General features: G+C 39.9%; 1 protein-coding gene across 1 annotated transcript in view; it reads right to left on the reverse strand.

The window, feature by feature from the left end:
• Nucleotides 1-20939, reverse strand: part of IPO5 (importin 5) — a 44512-nt gene extending 23573 nt beyond the window's left edge. The window contains exons 1-9 of the mRNA XM_086771276.1: nucleotides 20816-20939; nucleotides 16007-16087; nucleotides 9947-10139; nucleotides 9338-9440; nucleotides 9007-9103; nucleotides 7794-7898; nucleotides 4352-4474; nucleotides 4144-4264; nucleotides 431-518 (exon numbers count right to left, since the gene is read on the reverse strand). Coding sequence (XP_086627402.1) covers nucleotides 431-518; nucleotides 4144-4264; nucleotides 4352-4474; nucleotides 7794-7898; nucleotides 9007-9103; nucleotides 9338-9440; nucleotides 9947-10139; nucleotides 16007-16087; nucleotides 20816-20902 — 998 coding nt within the window. The 5' untranslated portion in view covers nucleotides 20903-20939. The remainder of the gene's footprint in view (nucleotides 1-430; nucleotides 519-4143; nucleotides 4265-4351; nucleotides 4475-7793; nucleotides 7899-9006; nucleotides 9104-9337; nucleotides 9441-9946; nucleotides 10140-16006; nucleotides 16088-20815) is intronic.
• Nucleotides 20940-23373: the final 2434 nt, after the last annotated feature.

Raw genomic sequence — 23373 nt, forward strand, 5'->3', positions numbered from 1 at the left:
CAGAAAAATATTAAAAGATTGGTTGTAAATGATTAAACAGGTCAGGATCCTTCATCTTTGGTTCCAGCTAACTTGAAGATAAGCCCTCAGTTTAAAAGGTTAGGAGCACTGACTTCTAAGCTGAGTAACACAAATGACAGAAGAAATATAAGTCTGAAAAGTTAAAACAGACAAGAGGACATGCAACTTGTAGAAGTAAATTACAGTGATAAATGAATACTAAAAGAATTTACTTATTTGCTGAACTGTATCTAAATAACCTACATACAAACTGTCTGAGAACAGTCATATATACTGCTCATGACCAAATTAGAAGAGTCACTTGAATAAACAAAAACTAATGTACTGCAGTCATTTGCATCCTGCACTTAAAATCTGCCTTTAGTCACATAGTCTGGATAATAATTGAAGTAACTAGTTTCATAATTACCTGTCAAAATCATCATCTTCAAGCTCATCTGCATTTGCCCAATCTTCATCTTCTTCTAAGTCAACCATCATTGCTAACATTTGAGGTACTGAAAAAGAGAGTTTTAAAAGTCAGTTTGCTTCCTTAAAATAGATTCTCAAATAAGAAGCAAAAATTTTAAGTCTTCTCCTTTCAAAAAAAAAACCATTCAAGAAAAAAAGAACTCTTCTTCCAGTACCAGAGAGCCAAGCCTGTCAAACTCCATCAGCTAGTAATTCAGGACAGATTTTCAGAACATTCAAATCAAAAGTAAAAAAAAAAAAAAAATTTAAAAATTTAGTATTTCTTACCAAGACTCATAGTGTAACCTAAGAATTTTTCAATCATGAAGACTGTTAAAAGTAAAATTTCTTAATAATGTCTAAATTCCTTGAAAGAGTTAAAAATAGTATTACATGCTTTAAGAACTCAGATATACTTAAATCATTTTGCTGAAACTCTGACATAATACTTTGAACATTTACTGATGAAAGAGATTATATTCATTATGGAAGAATAATACTCAATCCTTAGTTTTATGAACATGGTAAATCTTGTTAACTATACGTACAGTGGTAACTTAGCATAAAGCCTTACTTTTACTATAAGGTAACGGTTTAGAACTTGAGGTTTTTCCTCACTTAATGTAATTTTTTTTTTGTATCATGAAAATATCTTGCACGTAAAAATCCACCAGTGCTCTACCTCTCTGTCAGTAGATTTATTCTGTCTGCTCCTCTCTTTATAGAGGCTATTACACAATCTTTATCATAACATTCTGCAATAAGCAACACCAATTCTTTTGAGTTGCTCTCACAAGAGGAAGGAGTGGAGTGACTGATCTATTGTAAGCCTGCCTGTTTCTGTGCACTTCAGAAGCCCAAGGAGTGAAGAGTTACACCTTGCACTTTCAGAGCAAAATAAGATGCCCTTGACTATTCTTTACTTCATATTACACTAACTGCTCAGAGCAGTTGTTTGAATTCAACTTCATTTATGCAAAAAAGCTTCACTTTGCCCTGGAAACAAAAGTTTTCAGACAAATACTCCACCTTTGAGCTTTAAGAATCCTTTTAGGATAGTCTACCACATATCTTGGACACAGGCATCATAGTTAACTTCCTTTACAGAAACCCACATCAAAAACTAGTACGCATACAGTAGTCCGTGCAGCTGATGAGACTTACTGCAACCGATTAGGTATACTGCAACCAGTGAATGTCATAATATACTTATATTACTATAACCTATGATAGAGGCACAGCCCTAAGCAAACTCACTTCACCATATATCTGGACAGGTGAGAAACTTATGGTCAACTGATGGCAGAAGCAAATACTGCTCACTGACAGCACTGTGGGGCAAGTATCAAGAAAAGATCAAATCATGGATTTATTTGTTTGATGTGGCTATGTATCTTCAGCCAGAGATTATACCATGGCTGCAAAGCCCTTCAGAAAGCTTTTATGTACATATCAGGATAATTTAATGGACACTGAACTCTCTAGTATGATGCCCACATGTCAGAATTCTACATGCTTACTACTCACTGAAAATAATTTCCTGAAAAAAAAAAGTATTATAGCTCAGAAACTTTTCAGACACAGATACTCATAAGCACACATATGAAAATGATGTATCATCACACCCCTGAAATACGGAAGTCAACCATCATCTGCCACAAATGCTACGCAGTTCCAAAAACTGATGTCAGTGTTCGTCGCTACTAACAAGCAAGGCTGAGAACAAACTGCCATCCAAAGCTGTCTGGCCATCATTACATCTAAAACCTGCAAAAGCTTATAAACATGTTGTTTCTTCTTGCTGTTTAATATGAATGTGATTGCCAGTAAGTATAGCTTCACAAGGAATTTTTTCTTTAAATGTAGAGTCGTGCATTAAAGTTTCAACATTGCCCTGACAAGCCCTCAAAACGTAACTATTGCAAATATATAGCCTGTTTACAAACAAGTTAAGGATAAGCCCATTAAGCCTGCTTCTTGTCAGAGCATGTAATGATCCTCTATTTTCTGGAGACAGAGCAAAACTACAGGCAAACCTAGGCTGCAGCTCTAATTTCTAGGGAAAGAGCAACAAAACACTCCATCATGAATATTGAGCTCAATGAGGGAACTCTGAACCTAAATGGAATTCCTAAGCAGATAACAGGACACAGACTTAGCCATAAATTAGCATCATGTTCAGTAAAACCAGCATAAGATGACAGTTTTGCCTAAGAGCCAGTTCTAGTTGTGAGGATCAAGTGATCTAGCAACTTTTTGGTTGAATGAAAACAGAAAGCATTTTAAACTAAGACATAAAACCAAGACAAAAGCAATCCTTTTTGGCTACCTTTTTATTATTCTCTGAACATAACTGCTTTACTAGCTTTGCAAAGTAAATGTCTTTCACCTTAGTGATTCATTAATAGTAAGAGCAATTTTACAATGGGTTGTAAACCAAAGGCATTTCACTCCCATATGGTACCTTATCTTAATACAGTATCTTAATACAAATATTTCATTCCTAAACAGCAACCAGCAACCCAATATAAAAATATTACATTCTAAAAGATATCTGAGCTACTTCTCCACTATACTGCCTGACCACATAAGAAGTCTGTAATGATTTGCGGGACAGCAAGTGTCAAGTGTTAATATTCCCAACAACCTACAGGATAGAGCAAAAACACAGCATTCTAAACATTTTCAAATTCTAAAATACATTCTAAAAGAATCTGTTCTTTTAAAAATGATTCTACAAGTAAACAAAACTTCTAGTCAATAGTTTAAACACTGAAGTCAAGCAGATGCAGTTTACAGCATTTTCTAGAAGTTTTATGATTTGAGTGACACGTATACACATAACTTTACCCAGCCCCAGCACAAGAGTAAAAAAAAAGTTGCCTTTTAATAGACTGTCTTCATGCAAGTTTCAGGAAACAAGCAAGAATCTAGACAAATACAAGTGTGACAGGATTCAGAAAGGATTCTTTTTCCTTCCAAAAAGCAAGCTACATTGCTGTGTCAGTGCCCTGATCTACTCACAAAAAGGTTTTAAAAGGCAGAGAAATACCAGTGCACATAGCATTGCTGCTGGGGCTGTCCAGAAGACAGTTATTTTTAGTACCTCAAATAATAATGCGTGATTTTAAAAGTGCCTCTCCAAAGAATTTACAATCCGTATGTTAAGTAGACTAATTGGACTATCTCTGAGTACTTATACAAGCATCTGACTTTTAATTCACAGCTTTAACTCAACACTGAAGCTCAACATGCATGTTGAATTCTTTCAGTCTTCACTTGCCAGCACCACAGAGTATCTGGCCTACATACCAAACTTGAAACGTAGAACTTCAGAACTAAATGCATCAACTTTTTTTTTTTTTTTACAGTACAAATTTACAAAGCCAGCAGGAAAGCATGAAAGTAGTATTTTCCTTGGAAACATCTAATAAAGAGTCTACCATACTTTTATTCAAATTTTTGGTAGCTGCATAAGCACCAACTAATTTATGAAGAGTCAAAATAATAAGCGGTTTTCTCCATAAGAAAACTCAATTGAGTGTCACCTAAAGTTATCAGCACCAGCAAACTCTGTTAGGCATGGCTTTGCCACTGACCACCTGCAAAGGCAGTTTAATTCTGTAAAAGAAGACAGATTGTTTCAACAATGACAATAAGTAAAATACTTACTGGCTTGTGCAACAATGTTTGTATGCCTCCTCAGCATAGCAGCAGCAGTTTCTGACAAGGTCACAATTACTTCAAGCGCCAGCTGACGCTGCATGTTACTGAGATTGGCATCTGCACACAACTACAACCCAGAAGATTAGAGCAAATGGTTAGAAGAGAAGTTTTGGGTGGAAAGTGATTTTTTTTTTTTTTTAAATCCTAGCTTTACCTTCAGACTTAGTTGCAATGTAGGTTCTATCTGTGGTCGTAAATACTTGGGAACAGAATCTGCAATTTCTACAAGGGATTTCAGGACAGAATCATCGTTTTGGTAGCAGGAATCATTTACAGCCTATAACGAGATAAGATGAAGATAAGATTAAATAAAAAAATACTACCATGAATGGCTCCACTGTTACAGAAGAAATTTGATTAACTGTATTATTCTCTCTCTGAATAGTCTTGTTTAGCATCAGTGACAACATTTAGTAGCTAAAGTAGTTGAACCCTCAGGCTGCAAGAACTGACCGAGAGTAAACTTTTTTATAAAACTAATGCTGCTAACAAAGAACTAGCTGAATGGAATGAAGATAATGACCAAGGAGACAATTCCAAGAGGATGAAGTAACTTGAGAAGAAAACCAGCCCAGCAACAGTGAAAACCAATAAGAAATCAAGAGACCATCGACCAGAATTAAGTGATGGGACTTGGGGGCTGGGTGATGGGTGGTACAGGTATAATTGAGAGGCGTGAACTGGGGCAGGGGCCCCCATCCGGAGGTGCCCAGCTCGAGCTGTAACCTGAGAACTAATAAAAGACTAATTGGAAGTCTTCACTCCAACTTTGCATCTTCAGAGGGATCGTAGGGTCAGACTCTGCTACGGTGGTCTGTGTGCATAGATCCATAACAACTACAAAGAGATTAACATGCACAGTCCAAGACTACAAGTTTTCTACAAATTATGATCACAATGTTGTATGTCATCACTTTTAACCATTATTAGTTTAAATCTCACACAGTAGACAGGCACTCAGGAAGAATTAAGGTCACACATCAGAGGTGCCAATATGCAAAAACACACACTATGTTCTGACAAGCGCAACTTCAAAATGCATTTTAAATAAAGAAGAACTCCTCAAAGTAACTATGCCCAAAAGAAGGAAAATGAGCCTAACTCCCTTTTCCCCCTGTAAGGCAAGAAAAGCTTTGAATAGTTGACAAATTTACAAATACCAGGAATCTCAAGATCAAATAATTTATTTTTTTCCAGACAACTCTGTAGAGCCACCAAATTAAAGCAGACCTTTCAGCTTGTGTCACAGGATACAGAAACGAGAAAAACAAATCAAGCTTTTTGCAAGATTTTTCCTAACTCATAGCTACATTCTGAAAAGTAATTTAAAACTTACTTTTAACTAACCAGGTTGATACTCTAGTACTGAAACAGCACACAGTGCTGTTTCAATGGTGTATTCAATGGTGTTAAAACTCTTCTAGAAGTAGGACATGAAAACTCAAACCTCCCAAGAAAAAACAGTCTTTAAACAAACACTTTTTGGGTTTTGAAACGAATTTTCATTAGGAAAGTATTTCATGTCTTTCTAATGTGGAAAAACATTTTTTTTTAAGTGAATGATTACATGTTTTACTATTTAAAGTCTAGAATCCAATATTTTTTATAATGCCACTCAAACAGCTCGCACTTTCAACATAGAAGCAGCATCTTCAGTATCAGAAATGCTCTGGAAAAAAAATCCATTTTGGTTAAGGCCTTTTGGACTAATAGTTACCACTCATCCTCTGATTCTGGCAAAGGATAATGTAGTATTTACTGGAAGTTTCTGTAAAACTATTTTATACCCATTGCAACTTTCACGATTTCTTAAAGCAAGACTACGTTTCTGAAGTAAGAAGTTCAAAATGCATGGCAGCCCCTAAAAGGCAGAGGCACTTTTCAGTGGTATTGAACACCAACAGCCACAGAAGTCAGTTTAAGTTCCACCTGCTTTTAACCTCCACTGTAAGATAAATCTCTTGGATTCAAGCTTCAACTATTAGTTCTGAAAGTTCAACTTCCAGCATAACAATTATAGACATTGTACTGAAAAGACTGAATTGCTAAATTCTAATTTTATTTTTAGCTTTTTTTTACCATGTCAGTATTTCAACAAAATGAACTTCAACAGCAACAAAAAAAAAAAAAAAGCATCCATCTCCAAAGGTCACTCACCACTGTTCTAACACATCCCATCTCCTATTTATAAACTCAGATCTTCATATCCATCTTGTGTTACCACGGCCAGAAAATGTAGTCCTTCTAGCGATAAGTACTTCAAAAAGACAAATTCCATAGCATAGTTCTGTGCTCTATATTTGCAAAATAAAACTCGAAAATGCAAGCCAAGTGCACATGTTTTTACAGCCCTAAAATAGTAGCATTGAAACTCATATCACACAAAGTGGGCTATTAGTCTGAAGTCTAAAAACAGCATACTATTTAATTGCCAAATATGAAGACAAATGGCATGCCCACCCCAAATCCTGCTTCACTCCCACTCGTATACAGTATTCAGTAGCCAGTTACAATTTTTGAACAACACAACTGTCATTGCCAAAATCACAGACAGGCACTAACCACCAAATAGTGATCTCAATATCAAAATACTTATCCTGTACACACTAGAGCCCATTTTCAAGTTCAGTTGATTTTAATAAATTCCTCTCAGTTTCCACTTAAGATCAAGCAGAATTCCATTGGTTGCAGAAGCCAGTAAACTTGGCACAGTTTTTCTTCAGCTTGCCACAAAGCACACACAGACAAGTTTTATAGCTTACACTGTCAACAGGAACCTGCTGTACTGACTGCAGCAAGAAGTCAGTATTTAACTTAAATTTAGCCTAATTTAAAATCACCAGAAGTTTGCTACCACTGTTATCACAGGTACTCAGCTATTTCTGCTTTTTTCTTAATATAGAAAGGGAACTGTACTGTGAAATTGCTGTCCTTCAGAGTTCAAACCATTTCCATCTCTGGTTTGGTTTACAATAGGCTCCCCCCAAAACTAAACAGCCTTATACTAGAACTCCAACTTTTGCTCAAATTCATCCATCCTAAAAGAGATCTAATCCACCTTCAGCATTTCTATGAAGCTTAAAATGGCATTTTGTTTGCAAGTTTCTAGTTTATCAAACAATAAAGATCGTTTGTCCAGACTGTTGTTACTCAGACTCTTCATTCAGAACAATTCTACACTTTCCTATAAACTGAAGAGATACAGGATATTACAGGTTAATGAATTTCCCAATTACTGATGACTTGAAATCTCAGGGTAGTCCATATTTAAAGTATATTTCAATACAACAGATAATTTAAAAGCTGTATGATTTTGAGCTAAATAAGTTACAAATATTTTAAAATCATTTATTTAAGTAACAAATTAATTAGCATTGAACTATTTTCCTTAAAACTCTATGAACTAGCTTGTATTTACAAAATTCTTTATTAGTTCCACTGTATCTTGCTGGTGACTGATGTCAGACTAAGACACAGTTAATCCAGGTCTCAGTATAAATTCACACACTACACAAGTCTGTAAACCAATAATTTATGTTTGGATACAGTCAACAGACACTAATGGCACATTAAGTGTTACCTGTGTGGTTTCTTACCTGCAAGATTCCAGGTAGCAAGTCTGCAAAATGTTTAAGAAGGGGAAGATTGTGCTCATTAGCAAGTACAAATGCAGCTGCAGCTCTAGCAGACAGAGTCTTGATCTAGAAGACAGGCAGGATTGGAGACAGGAACATGAAGAACTGGTAATGAAACGTGCTTTTGTTTTCTTTTAACATTAGGCCTACTATGAGACTACCTTTGTATTTCCATTTCCCTTTTACATCTTCCTAATAGATGTAACAATTAGTTTTTTACCTTAATTTGATGTAAAAGCCCATGCTAAGTGATAATGAAGATCTTCAGCATCTATGTCCTCCATGATCCAAAAAAAATTTATCATGTTATGAGGTGGCAAGTATTCCCTAGTCTTGGTTTTGTTTTGAGTATTTGGGTTTTTTTTTTAACAATAAAAAGAAAAATTCTGTTGTTTTCAACTTCCATCCCAATTTCAAATGTGTATGCAAGTGCCCCATTTTTCAAAAAGTGCTGTGTTTAGAACATGCTTCTTTAAAGGCATGATTTGTGCTACTTTAGAAAATGTTTCTCAGTTGACTTTCAAAGTCAGAAAAAGTAGACCATGGGGGAGCAGCAAACTGAACCCATATTCCACAGCAGGGTTTCCTACCCTTGCCCAGCATTTTCCACAACAAGAGAAACATTTTCAAAGTACAATTCTCTGCACAAATCAATAAATCTGAAGCCTTCCAGAAAAGCAAGGCTTACTAACATTCCCTTACAGCAAAGCATACACAAACAGTTCAAGGAGCTGTCATATATTCCGTTTCGAGACATGTTTGGTACAGATACTATGTGTAGAGACACTATGTATCTATACTGTTAAATGCAAGGGCCAAAAAGAGAGCTTAACTAGGAGTTCCTGACCACCCACACTGCTGGATAAAACCTCTGGCTCTGTTTTGCGCCACTACAACTAAGTTTCTCTAAGCATAGCTACTAAGGAAGAGTCCGGGCCTAAGCAGTGTAGACATGAGCCAGCCAGTCAGCTTCAGTATCATGAAAAAGTCTGACCCTTTTGTTTTGCAGTAGGCATAGTCAAAACTCCAGATGAACATCAGTTTTAGGTAATGCTGTTTGGAATCTATGGTTTAACCTTTATGTCTGAGACTACTACATTGCATTTCCATGCTAAGGACATAGTTTAAAAAAAAAAAAAAGAAAGAAAAAAAAAAGATAACATAAAGGTCTTACTGATGGATGCTCTTGATCTTGCATACACTGAACCAGCATTCTCTTAATGACCTCCAAATAGTGTTGCTGCTGATTCCCAAAAATCCCAGGAAAATTCCTAAGGATAAAAAAAAGACCACAACATTAATAGAAATTCACACAGTTTGACTATTATTTTAAACTTACCCATTGTTTAAGTTACAGATTGTAACTGTACATGTAAGAGTTAAGTAAACCACAATACAACAGAATAAATTAAATACCAATGATCACTTGTTAATTAAGTTGTGACAGTGTTTCTTACATATTATTTGGCTAACCTGCAAAAGCGTAGCAAAGTCTGAAAGCTTACCAGAAAATATGTAGAGCAGCCTCACGCAGTCCTACATTCTGAGAGCTGACAGAGTCAAATAAGAATTTCAGAACTTCTGGCCACTGGTTGTTGCCATCTTCGTCTAGATTAAGCACAACAAAGTTTCAGGATAAGCAAACTTAAGAGTTGTTAGATCTCAATTGTGCAGGGCAATCAGTCATCACTGCTAAAATTAATCACAAAAAACCTGATCTGAAGATGTGTCCAAGTCACAGTGTAAAATATGGCTGAAATATTAAATCTAAAGGCCCTCCGGAACTGAAGATGATCTCTATTTACTGTTATATAATACCACTCTAAGAAACTGATGCAGATGTTCAGCATAACATTCATGAGAATTTAAACTAAATTGGATTCTAAATCTTAATACAATCTCACCTAAACTCAAGCAACTTAAAAAGCAGAGTTAAGAAATCTTATTTTTATCTGACAAAGGATAATGTAAACAAATTAGGTTTTATTTTAAACCATTAAATCAGTTAGTACATTATGTGCAGAAGTCTATGCAAGACTAGACAACAAAAGATAAAAATACAACTACTATCAATACAGACATGTGCCACCACAATATCAGCTTAAATAAAGTACCTATTAAGTTCCTGGCCAATTCAGCAACGATGTCACAGATTTTTTTCCTCATACTGGACTGTGTTTCTAACTGAATAATCAGCAGCAATCCACTTTTGATAGAGGTCTGATCATCAGGTGAAAGAGCTGGATAAACTTCTTCAAAAGCAGAAGACAAAAGACGTCGTAGAAGGACAGCTGCCATTTGTCTAGCCTATTGAATGAGAAAGTATGCATGTTAAAGTGTTTGATATGATAATCACGCTCTTATGAGAAAAGATGACTGACAATACACTTCCAAATGATCAATTTTCACTCTGTAGAGTTGTTTGGTGAATGCAATATCTCTCGAGCGACAGATGACAATTACGACAGTATGTAAAAACACAGTAAAGATACATCAGCTTACAACCACGTTTCTAACAATTACAGCTCTTCAAAGAAATAATAATGAATTCTGTGGCAAGTTAAGGACTTAACTGCATTACCGAAAGATGTTTGAAGTACATATTCTTTCCAACTTAAAACGGCCCAGGAAGATAATTATAATCCAGACGGATTTTTTTGGACTAACAAGTGACTTAATGGGACAACTTTGTCAGACATTTAACCTGTAAACCCTCCTTCCCTTTCTCAAACAACCAAACTTCGTCTCAAAGATTCAGGAACCTAGATTTGGATTTTGGCAAACAAAACTCTACTCTGAAAACAAACAAACAAACAAAATATCCAAAAAATCCAAAGCTTTCAGTCTTTTGAAGACCTATGATGATACGTTTTCCTTTAAACTTTAATTTGAGCATAGGAACCTCAATACCACGTATTACAATCTTCTGTTTCTTACTTGCATACAGCAATTCTACAAGAGTATTGTTTACATATCTGTATTTATGGACAATTAGACAAGAACTAGAAGCAAAAAAACATGGCTAAGTAATTCAAAATTAGTAGAGCAAAACATACAGTAAAGGCAAAAAGATGCAGGAAGCACTCTGAATAACTTAATAAATAGTACATTCACTAACCAGTTTCTAGAAGGACAAGCTAACTAAAGATCACCCCCCAAACTTATGAAGTTTAACACCTGTAACAAAACCTTACACATGTTAAACCTTCACAAAAAAATAATCCAATGCAACATGCACTGTTTTTTTTCCCCCCCAAGATATTCTTATTTAACACGTACTTGAATGAAAAAGTTTCATTTACAACTTTGGAATTAAAAAACGTTCAACAAGGAGCAGAACTAACACAGTCTGATTTCCAAAAAGATCTCTCAATGATATTGCTACAGTACAACCTATAGATGAAAAACACAAACTGCTGCAAAGTCTCAACTTCTAATATACCCTGTAAAAATCAAGAAAAATCACCCAGGGGACCATTCTTGTGTTCTGCAGTCTCTAGACTCACTACGCCTTTTTCTAGTCTACCCAGCTCTCTTCTATACAGCTAAAGAGGAGCGCACACAAAGTGTCTCTACACTAGCAGCAGGGAAGGACTAGAACTGGACCTTACTCTAGATCATTCCTTATCTCCTCCTCCTCAACAGCTCCAGTGTGGACCAAAACCACCACAGATGTAGGATTAGTAGATCCTCCCTAGTAGACCTAAGGAAGACAGCAGGTGAACAAAGAGAGTCACAGTGCCCACCTGCGCTGTAGCTCCCACCATAAGCCAAGGTTCTCTAGCAATAGGAACATGAGTTACAAAGGAAGCAGATTCTTTCCCCACTGCCTCTGGGAATCTCACTAACAATGGGTCCAAAAAGTTTAATGGTACCACAATATAATGGTATCTTTCCTTTTCCCGTCCCTAGAAACATCAGTATTGTGGAAGATTAAACTTCTCCTTATTAGTATGGTGAACTTACATAGGAAAAGCCTTGACTGGGAAGTAAGTTGGCTGGGACTAAACAAGGCACAAACTCTGGTGCAATGACTTCCCTTACTCAGGGCATTGTGTTTCTGTGCATATTTTCTGACATCTGATAATGTCTAAACTCGCACTATATTCATTCCTTTCCTGAAGTAATAATAGGTGGCCAAATAGGGAATGGAGCTTGTTTTCATAAAGCACATAGTCTCAAAGATAAAACTTTCCACTTCTGAATAACTTAATTTAAAATATTAGAAGACCGAAAACTGCAGACTGATTGCAAAGTGAAAACACAAGTAACAAGGTATACAGAAAGACACAAGATCAGCACTACATGAATTAGCTCCTCATTACTGTTACTCCTCTACTGCTTAGAAAAAAATTCCCAAATTCCCTAAAGCAAATTCAAATGTTTGAAGGAGTGACAAATAAGCAATTGACTTCTAATAATAAATGGCATATTTTCCTCAGCAAAAATCCACCTATATATGAAAATTACCATTGTTAATTTAATTATGGCGAAGATGGCTGGCTTAACAGCAGCTCTGGGGCTGTTTCTTCTGCTTTAAGGAACAAAGTATTTATTTTCCACACACATTGAAGGCTCTTTTATATTTAAGTATTACAAGATACGTACCCAAACAAGTATTTTAAAATCCTGCAACTTAGTGGTGATAACTTTTAATGAGAACAGGAATGATATAAAGTGTACATCCCCAAAGAACTTCTGTCTACCCATGAAGCACAAAAAAGCAGAATTCTCTCGGAGCACTGGATTCTTCTGCATGTCTAAATTACTGAGGGGCTCACATACAATTGGAATGTTAAAGGTATTAACATAAATAGTCATAATACTCAAATTTCAACATACCACTTCTTATTAACAGAATTTACAGTGCTTTAAAAATGTCCTAGGATTTTACGTATGAAGGCACAAGAAGAAAATCAACTTGCTGAGCCAGGCAGTAGAAGAATTATGAACAAAAATCTGGGATACCATGTTCTACACTGGTGCTCAAAGTGTCCGGGTAATCCTACACATTTTGTAAGAAAAAGACTGACCTTGTGTAGCACAGTCACAGTGATTTATAATTTTGTTTTACTGATCCTTTTAGGTCCTCAAGGAGGAAAACATGCATGGATGGAAGCAATCAATACTTAGGACACAGTCCACAGATGGACTTGCACAACCTCATTCGGAGATCCAGCCCCATGTGGAATTCAAAACATGCAGTGCCTAAGGTCTGCAGAACTGTGGTGCATTAGAAGTCCATGGGCTGCCTTCCTTCCCCCCATTCCAAATGCTGAACAGGAAGCTGCCCACAGCAGTAGTTTCAGACCAAGAAATGCAACCCCTTCATGTGACAATATGGAGGGGGCGGAAACGAAAGGTCATCAGCCTCTAAGAGGGCTGAGAGTACAGTATAAATATGGTTTTACTCAGCATTTATTATTGTATTTCAGAGGGGTTGAAATTAGTCAACTGTAAATTAGGACACAATTGAAAACTGCCAATCTGGAGTTAACCAGGAAGAAAACAAATGCTGGAGAAAATGCAAAACTTCTGTTCCTCTCTAAGATTTAGGTGGAAAAAAATCAAACTGCAAAGGAACAGCTTCTAACACCTGTGACACATCCTGAGAATAAAAATCATCAGACTGTGAAAATATACCACTTTTCTGTTCAATCCTTTAACATGCAGTTGCCTAGGAAGAAGTAGAGTCCTAACTTCATGACAGTGAGACTAGACGTTCAGGAAGCTGGAAACCTGGGTTCAAGCCCCTCCTCAGCCTGAGGTGTACAAACTCTAACACCATCTGGCAGAAAAGTGTTCTAACTGGTAAGTCAGACACTTCCACTTCTGTGAACACTGTTACTCTGCCATCAGTTAAGTATGAAATGAGAAGAAAGGGAAAAGGTGATTATTTCTACAGTTTAGGCATTTGGTTAGGAGAAAACCTGTTATACAGTTAGGTTTTTTTTTTTTAAAAAAAAAGTTATTTCTAATCTAGCTTAATGGTTTTTCCCATGTCAAATGCAACTGGTCCTCGGAGCAGGATCTGAATCCCTGTTTCTCCACTTAAATGTCAAAATTACTAGGTTGTAGAGTCAGGATTCTCCCAACTGCAGTCCAAATAGTCCTATGAATCTTGTATTCTCTACAACATAGAAGCCCAGCTCCTGTACACAGGATGGAGTACTTTCTTCAGCCTAGTTTTCCTGGGAGAGGGTAAAGCAATAGAGGCTTCAGGATGAAAAGTGATCTGAACCTAGCTTTTCCATAGCCTGGGCAAGGAATCTTTAAAGTTCTAAAGCTTCTTCCAGTAGCCTGTTGTCAGTGGTGCCAGTAGATTCAGTGTGGTCAGAGGACACATACCAGGCCCAAAGCCCTATCCACTGGTGACATACACAGGACTCTGCCCAGCATTTGGGTCTACATAAAACCTACACAAACACAAAATGCCTAGTTGTTGATACCAGCACCATACTGAACACACACAGAATGCTTCCCTGCATGTTTATATGCAATGTTTAGATCAAGCTTGGGGATGACTTCACTTACACTCTAATTAGGCTACGATGTATTCAGGTTTACAGGGAATAGACATTGTTCGCAAGTTTCATTAATCAGGATTTTTTTTGAGTATAGCAACCTAATGTCTACTTAAGTTATGAGTTAACATTTAAACCTTTCTTTGATTTATCCATTGGAGGAGTTAAATGTCAAGTTATTCTACAGATGCCAACCTCTGATGTCTTTGGTAAGAGTAACTTCTACAGGTGAAAAGTTTGTTTGCACTTGAGTAAGTTGGAAGCCAAGTCATTGGCAAGATTCTGAACAAGTTTTAGACCAGGGTATTTCCTTTGCTGATGTAAAATGAATAAAATTAGTAAATACATGGAGCAAGTATTTATTTACACAAGCATGACTTCATAGTTGACAACTCAGACTTATCAAATGTATTCAAAACAGAAGCATGTGCAATGCAGCTGGAACTTCTAGGGCATAGTATTATCTGATTATTCTGATTAGCATGTGGCATTATTCTGATTAAAAAGGGGCAGTGGTAGATGTGGGGTTTTTTTTCCTCCATGGAAAATTTAAATACAGGAGAGGCTGCTCTACAGCCTTCTGTCATTTGAAACATCTCAGAGGAGCAGGAGGGAAAACTACACAGTTCTTGTGTAACCAGTTGCTAGTATAATACTGAAGGATTCTGTTAGAAGAACACTGCTTTCAAGGTAGATAAGCATCAGTACTAGTAAGCTGATATTTACTGAGCATTAAAAAGCACAAATAGCATCTACCTCTACGTTGAATACAATCCACCAGAAGAGATCATTATCCAGAGATAAACAGCACACTTATACTCTCCTTGTAATATTGTTCAGAAAGTCTACATGCTAATTCCTTCTGTTGTTCAGTAAAACTCTGGATTTGAAGAAAAAAAACAAAACCAGTCAAATGTTTTAAGTGACTCTGAAAGCTTAAAAGCTTAGTAGTTCTTCACTCTGCATATCCAAGTGAATAGTTTTACCAAGAAGCACTATACCTGATTGCTAAAGTGTGTCAGCCTTTACAAAATCAAGAAATAACTAAAAGGGCACTTACTGTATGCCCACAGAAAAATTCTATATAGTGCTTCGACTGCTCTCCATTCATTCTATAACACTGCTGGATGACTTAATGAGCATATCCTCCCGAAACAGGACAAAATACAAGAGCCATCTGAATAAAGCATGCAAAACAACTGCTACCTTATCCTCCCCAAATTCCAATTTGAGAAGTACAAGAAATTTCAGTTGATACAGAAGTTTAACACACTTAGGCACAGGACCCTAAAATGGGAAGCATTTCTCAACTGTTTGAAAGAACATCACAGTAACAGTCATACATTAGTTACACACTTTAAGGAAAGAACTAATTCATCAACACACAAGCAGAAAACAACAGAGATCTAAGCAGTCACTTATGAAAGACTACTTTTGAAACTAAATATCCTACATCAAAAAAGTCTCAGCTAGTGAACGTGACAGGAAACAAACCAGATGAGTGTACTCTCTACAGATGTGCAATAAATTAAGATGATTCAACTAATGCCGGACTTGTTCATTTATCCTAAAGTGATCAGCACCAATTTTTTCCCCCCTTCTTCAAGTTCCCTTGAAAATCTGCAGAATTCAAAGATTATTGAGACATACCTCCTCAGCAGCAGCAGTATTCCTGATTGCTTGTAAGAGGAATGTGATCTTAGATGGACCTGGAATATTCTCGTATGTCTCCTGCAAAGAAAGGGATGCAGTTTATTGTATAATTTCTAGAAAACATGTGTTAAGCACTAATATGAAATTACTTTCCTTTTAAAACAACTTAAGTATCCATCCAGTTAGTAGAAAATAACATAGCAAAGAAATTAAACCTATCGTAATAAAAGTTTCTGATCTATTTTAAAATCATGAGTAAAGTCTTAGTTACCTAATATGACCTGCCATATTGGAATGATCTACATCTCATCTCGTAAGTAGCCAATAATGTGTAAGAAACACAACATAAACGGAACATGTATCATCCTGGAAATATAACATATATGGAACACGTATGCTCCTGGGAAACCATTGTAGCTTCTATCGCACAACTTTGGAAGCCTGAGACTGAACTATGACCAACAAGTTAATAACCACTGACAAACGATAGTCCAAAAATTTGCTCAGTTCTTTTCCTAAACCTTTTTACGGCCTTTAAAATGTCAAGTGGCAATTATAAATCTCAACTACACGTTTGGTAAAACAATTTTTCATTTTTAAACTCCTGCCTGAACTTCAGAAAGAAAGACTATTTAGTCTCCCCCTTAGGAAAACCTTCTTAATAAAATGGAAAATTTAATGAGAAGTTTGGTTATGTCATCTTACACACTTCTGGCATGCAGTTCATCCACTATGGCTTCTTAAATTAGATTGTTATTTAGAAGCTAGAGTAAGCACACAGCAAAATAACGTTCACTATCCAAAACATGGTATACGTGAGCATTTTAAAGCTACAAATGCTTGTTTCTAATACACTAAACAGGTAGGTAAGAACAGGGGACTTACAAGCTGAAGAGCAACCACTTAAAACGGTAAGAAATAGTTCAATACTTACTAACTCCGAAAGAGTTATTTTTTTGTGGATGCAATCTTGAAGATAAATTGCTCCACTCTTTCTAAATATTTGCTATCCCATCCTGAAGTCAATGAATAAGCCCACTACACAAAGCCCAGGGTGATTTCAATCAGTTCCCTGCCTGCCTGCTTCCCATTCCTACCATTGCAACAGCTCTTTCTAATACTCTAGCAAATTTACACACCTTGACAGTATACTTGCTATTTTCAGGTATTTTCAATAAAGTGGTTTCCCCACTACATATTTAATATCAGACATCATCTTCCTCCACTTTCTGTACTTGTTTCCTAGTAGGTCTTGTTCACTGAGTCGATTCTTAACTTGTATTCTCTCTAGTTGCTAATATACAGCCACAGTCAATGAGACTCTGAATCCCCAACAAATCCCTGCATTTAATCTAATAATTTCATGGAGACTGCATAATTAAATTAATTCCTGAACCAGGTCGCCACGCCGACAAAAGCAACAGGTTTAGGGTCAGAATAGAAAGTCTTAGCAGATTAATCATTTCCATTAATGTATGGATTTATATTGCACTATTATCTACAAATATAAGGATAAATACAGAAACAAGGTTCCCTAAACACAGACTCAGCATGGAACTGAAGCTATGCTTTCATGGACAGCTGAAGCACTGTAAAAACTGGCTTCCCTCATGCTAATTCTCATAATAATGGAATTCTATTTTGAATTGCTTAAACTCACTAGAAACAGCAGCAACCTATCCAGTTGTTCACTTGCAAAATTCTGTCAATTCAGTAAACAGGATTCGGAGGATGCTAAAGAGCACCAGGGCGAGGTAGGCAAGAGAAACCTATGACCAAGATCAGAACCTTCCCCGTGTGCTGGTGGAGGACTGCTTTGTTCGCTCCACTGATCTTACTACCAGTCTTGGCTATGCCCAAGCTATGTACCTAGATCCTGCAACAACTTCACTGTATTCTTTTAGTTCACAATTAGTTCCCCAGCAGTACAAATTTCTCATGCAGCATGACTAACTTTCAGAACACACGCAAGCAAATATCTATTATCTACACTTGGTACTCATGTTCTTCCAAACCTGAGAAACACATTTTAAAAAACAGCATAAAATCACCAAGACAAAATAAGTAGAAGTTTTTCTCTCAGAAGACACATAAATAAGAAAAAGACAAGGTTTTATAGCCAACAAGTATCATTCCACTAATTTTTAACATGAGTTAAAATGAATGAAACCACTTTCAGCAAACTCATCAGAATAAGTTACGAGTATGCTAGCGCACACATAGATCCATATGCTAGCGCACACATAGATCCATATACTTTAAAAACTCACCAGGTTTTAGGTGATTAGACTTCCCTCCCTTCTGATTTTTACACCTTTCACTACATCCCCACCCAAACAAGGTATGACTCTACATCTCCATCAAGTCTAGTCTTCAGCATAACACCACCCCTCATCCTAATTTCAATGACCAGACCTACTAGAAATAACCCAGGTCTGTCTCCTTCAGATCCCTCTTTATCCATTTCTCATACTTACTGGTTTTCATTGGACATAAATGAAAACCTGCTATTCAATTTACCTGCAGTTATTTGAATTCCTACAGTATTCAATACTCCCTTCCAACAGTAAGTACACTTTAAAAAACTGATTGGACTACACAGATGTTTAAGATTAAGTATGAGTCCTGTATGATTTTAGTAAGTAGATATTCTAAAGGCCATGCAATACTTTCATCCAAAGAAATTTTACTTCGAGAAGCAGATAATTTTTTAAAAGTGAATCTAGCTACACTGTAGAGATATTTGTGTTTCTAGGTACAAGTTCATTAACCCACTATAAAGAAGACTGAGCTGGGTTCCTCACAGTCATGCATGGTGGAAAAATGAGAGACAATAGGCATAAATTGAGGGGGGAAAAAAAAAAAAAAAAGATTCAGACCTCTTTGCTATAATGAGGACAGTCAAGCAGGGGCAGGATGCTTAGAGAGCTTGTGCAGTCTCCATTCTTGGAGGCTTTTAAGACTCAATGGGACAAAGCCCCGAGTGACCTGGTCTGACCTGATAGCTGACACTGCTTTGAGCAGAAGATTGCACTACAGACTCCCGGAGGACCCTTCCACTCTGAGCGATCCTAAACCATAAAAATACTTGTAATACACTTCGGAAATATGCAGAAACCAATGCCAGATTCAGTGCAGTTAAGTGAGTAAAAATTATGCTACTCACTTGTATCTGTATACAAAACTAACAGACTTGAAAGCCTGGTAATATATCACGACAATTAAGGTTTCTTATTTTGATTGACCATAGCTTCTGACAGAATATGCCGGTTGTAAGAATCTAAGTTTTAGACTTCTTTTCTAAAAATGTTTTACTTCACAGGCATTATGACACAGCTGTCTAATAAATTTGCTTTTAATAAAGTTCTAAGAGTTGTGAGAAATGTTCTTATGTTGCAGGCAGTGGAGAAAAGAAATTCAGCGCCCAGTGAATGGCCTCTCTTCCATCTCTATGTTCAGGAATATGGGAATAATTCTTGCTGCTTCTATAGAAAACGTTTGCAATAATCAATATTGAACTTTGCTAGCTTTCTAAACATGTATGTCTCCCCTTCTTCTGATTTCCAAATTATATTTTAGGAATTTTCACTGCAGCATCAGGAACAATAATACTTTTTATTCTTCACCAAACAATGCACTGAACTCTGCTGACCGCTGAAGTGATGAGAGCGATAAAAGACCCGATGCAGCCATGCAGTTGGAATTCATGCTAAACCTAGATGCTAGTATTTAATTCAATGGGAGAGATTCCCCACTAGGCTTGACAATGGAGTCTTAAGCATGACAGAGAGAAAGAATTAACGTGGCTTAGCCATCACAAAGAATTGTAGCTGAAATAACACATCTGAAAAGTTTTTGCTGATAACAGAGAAACTCAGCACATTGAAAACGCTTCTTTTACTGAAATGCTTCTTAGCTGATGAAACACTTGAATATACGGCCCACGCCGAAGTTAAAAACCAAACTACTGTGTGGCGAGAGAAGAGGTCCTCAGCGGGCGGGGGGGTGGCTGCGGCCTCGCTCCTACCCCAGCACAGGCGACCCGCCCGGGGGGCACGGACCCTCTGCCAGGGCCGCTTCGGGAGCCCAGAAACTCTGCTGCAAGTGCAGCTCCCCACCCCCAGGACCCGGCGGAGCGCTTCACGCACGCCCCTCCGAGCCCCGCATCCACTTGAGAACCGCCACCCGCCCTGACCTCGTTTGGGGCTCCGAGTCAGCGACGACCGGCCCCACCACCCGCCGCCGGCCTGGCTTGGCCTCCCCTGCCCGGCGGCACAAGGGCCGCCTCAATCCGGGCCGGCCAGCGCGGGCGGAGCCAGCCCAGGCCCCGTCTGGCCACGGGCAACGGGGAGAAACGGCCCCTCGCGAAGGCGGGAGGGGGGGGGGGTGTCCACGCGGGGCGCGGCGTGAGGCGCGGACACGAGGCGACCGAGGGCCGCGCGGTGCCAGATACGCAGGGCCGCCGGGAGCGAGAGCCCTCGCGCCCCCACGTGCGCGCGCGCGCGCGCCAGCGGCCGGAGCCCTCGCCCCTCGGCCAACGGCCGGAGCGGCCCCCGCGCCCTGCCGGGAAGGAACAGCCGCAACCGCCCGGCTCCACCTACGGAGGGCCGGCACCGACAGGGAGGGAGGGAGGGAAAGGCCCGGGCCGCCCCGGCAGTAGCTGGTGCCGCTGCTCACACGTGGGGCTCGGCCGGCCCCGCCGACTCCCTACTCCCCCTCCCCGCTCCCGCCACGCTCCCTCCCTCCGGCAAGGTCTGGGAGGTCTGACAGGCCGGCCTGGCGGCCGGGACGAGGCGGACGCGTTACCTCAGCCTGCTTGCGGACCGCATTGTCTGGGCTGAGCAGGTTGCCCAGGAGAAGGTAGAACTGCTCCTGCTCCGCCGCCGCCGCCATTGCTGCGAAAAGGAAAGGGAGGGAGGGAGGGAGGTAGGGAGGGAGGGAGGCCGGCCGGGCGGGGACAGGGAGGCGGGGAGGTGGAAAGCCGGCCGCTCCGCCAGCGGAGGGAGAGGGGGCGGAGCAACCGCCGCGCTCTGCTCCCGGCTCCCCTCTGAGGGCCGGCCGCGCCAGCCGCGCTCGAGCGCTCCCATTGGCTACAGCGCTCGGGGCCTCGCCTTCGATTGGCCTGCCTTCCTCATGACATCCCCACGACTCGAGGCGAGGGTTGAGGACTGGAGAGCGGTTGAACAACTGTCCCTGAATGGGGGAGGTTTGTCTCCTCTTCTGTCATTGGTGCGCCTCCGGCCGGAGGTGGGAGGCAGAGGCGGGGCAACTCCCCGAAGGGCACTCTAATTGGCGGGCGGCTCTGACAGTCTCGGCGGGATTGGTCAGAGGCGCAGTCGGGCCGTGCGGGAAGGGAGGGGCCGAGCCGGGCCGGGTCGGGCGCGGGCGCTGAGCTGGGGCAGGGCGGTGGGGGGAGGGGAGGGAAAGCGCGGGAGATTGCAAGGCGTCTCGCTCTCCTGCTCAGTGACGTCGTGCTGCTCCGCCCCCTGCTCGCTTCCCTCCCCCCGACCCCCCTTCCCCGAAGGCCGAGAAGAGAACCGCCGCGGAGCCCCGCTGCGGGGAGCCGGTGAGGGGCGGGTGAGGGCCCGGAGGGCCGTGACTCAACCGGATCCCGGCTGCGGAGCGGCGGTTTGCTGGAGGGGCCGGGGGGGGGAGGACAGTGATCGTGGGTGCGCACAGCGCAGGAGAAGCCATTCAGCACCGGGCACACTCGTGGAGTGTAGATACGTGCGTTAAGGGTTTGCACAGGGAGGGTCACCTGGGAGGTGCACACATGGGTCTGAGGCATAAAGGTGTGGGATCCAACGCCTTGTGTGTATCCATGCTCGGTATCCATGTATACGGGTCCTCGTCTTAGCTCTGCCTCAAATGAGTCCAGTGTCCCTCACGCACCGCCACGTGCATTTTCATGTTGAGACGACTTGGGCAAAGCTATGTCACATCTCAAGCAACGGTCAAGGGTGTGCTGCCTTCACAAGTCCCGACTACGTGGTTGAATGAAAGGTAGCTGCTGTTCCCTGTGCTCACGTGGAATGTAAGGTTCATCACATGTATTGGTGAGAGGCTCTGAATGTTGCCCTGCTCGCTGGTGGAGGGCTTTCAGCCTCGGGGTGCACCGACCAGTTCTTTGGGGTTCAACCGTAAGGCAGCGACCGGCCAAATCTGGTCCTGTCTGGGTAGGGGTTGTAGCTGGGCTGTGCGTTTCAAAGAAGCAGCCAGCAAGCTGGTGGGGAAAAGATATAAACATCTTCTTGGTTGAATTAAGAAAGAATTGCGGGCAGAGCTAGGGAATGATTTTAAGCGGACTGAAAGCTCAGAAGGACCAAAGGTGAAGATAGATTACAAAAGCAAGCATGCTTTCTAATGTGAAGTGCTCTTCTATAAATGTCCTCAGACCCCAAATATGTGGGTTAGGCGCTTACAGTTTGTGTCGCAGGTTCTGGAGGGCCTTTTGGATGTGATCTTGAAAGAACTGCAATTTTCCTGCCTTTCCATCACCTGTGGTTTGCATGAACTTTAGTAACGCTGCTGTCTGCTTTCCGTATGTAAATGAATAAAATCTATTTGCTTTCATCTTAACGTGTCTTAATGGTGATTTCACCATAAATCTGTGGTAGGATTGTTAGCTGAAGAGTGTGGTATCTGATAGGGTTTGGGGAGAGAATGAAACCTCAGGATATGGAAGATTATTTTCTTGCCCATGCTGTTTTTTCTATCTGTAGATGCGGGGAGTGGGTTGTTACATAAAAACTGTCTAGTTGTCTTTGAGAAACAGCTAGGCAAATTAAATCAGTAATTTGCCTAAGACCTAAAGAATAGTTACCAAATTGTCTTTGGAGTACCAATGTTAAAAGTCAGTCAGTTAGAGCTCCCTTGGAAGGGGAAGGAAGGAACAACCCAATGCAGTTTGTTAGAGCAAGCCTAGCAAGACACTCTGTATGTATGTGTGTTTCTGTGTTCTGTATAATGATGATTAAACTCAGGTAATATAATGCTTTTGGAATGTGTTTGAATACATTTTGTCCTGGTGTTCAAAGCATAGAAGGGAGCATCTGTACTGGGTTGAGAAGAACCTGCTGGTAAACCAAGCAAATCAATGCTGTTCTGCTTCAAATCCTAACAGAGTTTGGTGAAAGCAGATTACAACCTTCACTTAGGTAAAAAGTAGTTAAGATATTGGAAAGAGTCTCAAGGAATTCAAAATGTTGCTAGTTCAATGTGATCAGAGAGTCTGCCACATCAGGTGCTTATTCTCACCTGGGACAAGTTTGAAGCCAAAGAGTGGGAAGCAGACGGAAGCTATGCTGAAGAAGCAGGTGTCAGTCCCAAAGATGGTTTGAACAAGAATCTGAGGAGAGCTCAAG

Source organism: Chlamydotis macqueenii, chromosome 1 (genome assembly GCF_036417535.1).
Source record: "Chlamydotis macqueenii isolate bChlMac1 chromosome 1, bChlMac1.mat, whole genome shotgun sequence".
Taxonomy (NCBI): Eukaryota; Metazoa; Chordata; class Aves; order Otidiformes; family Otididae; genus Chlamydotis; species Chlamydotis macqueenii.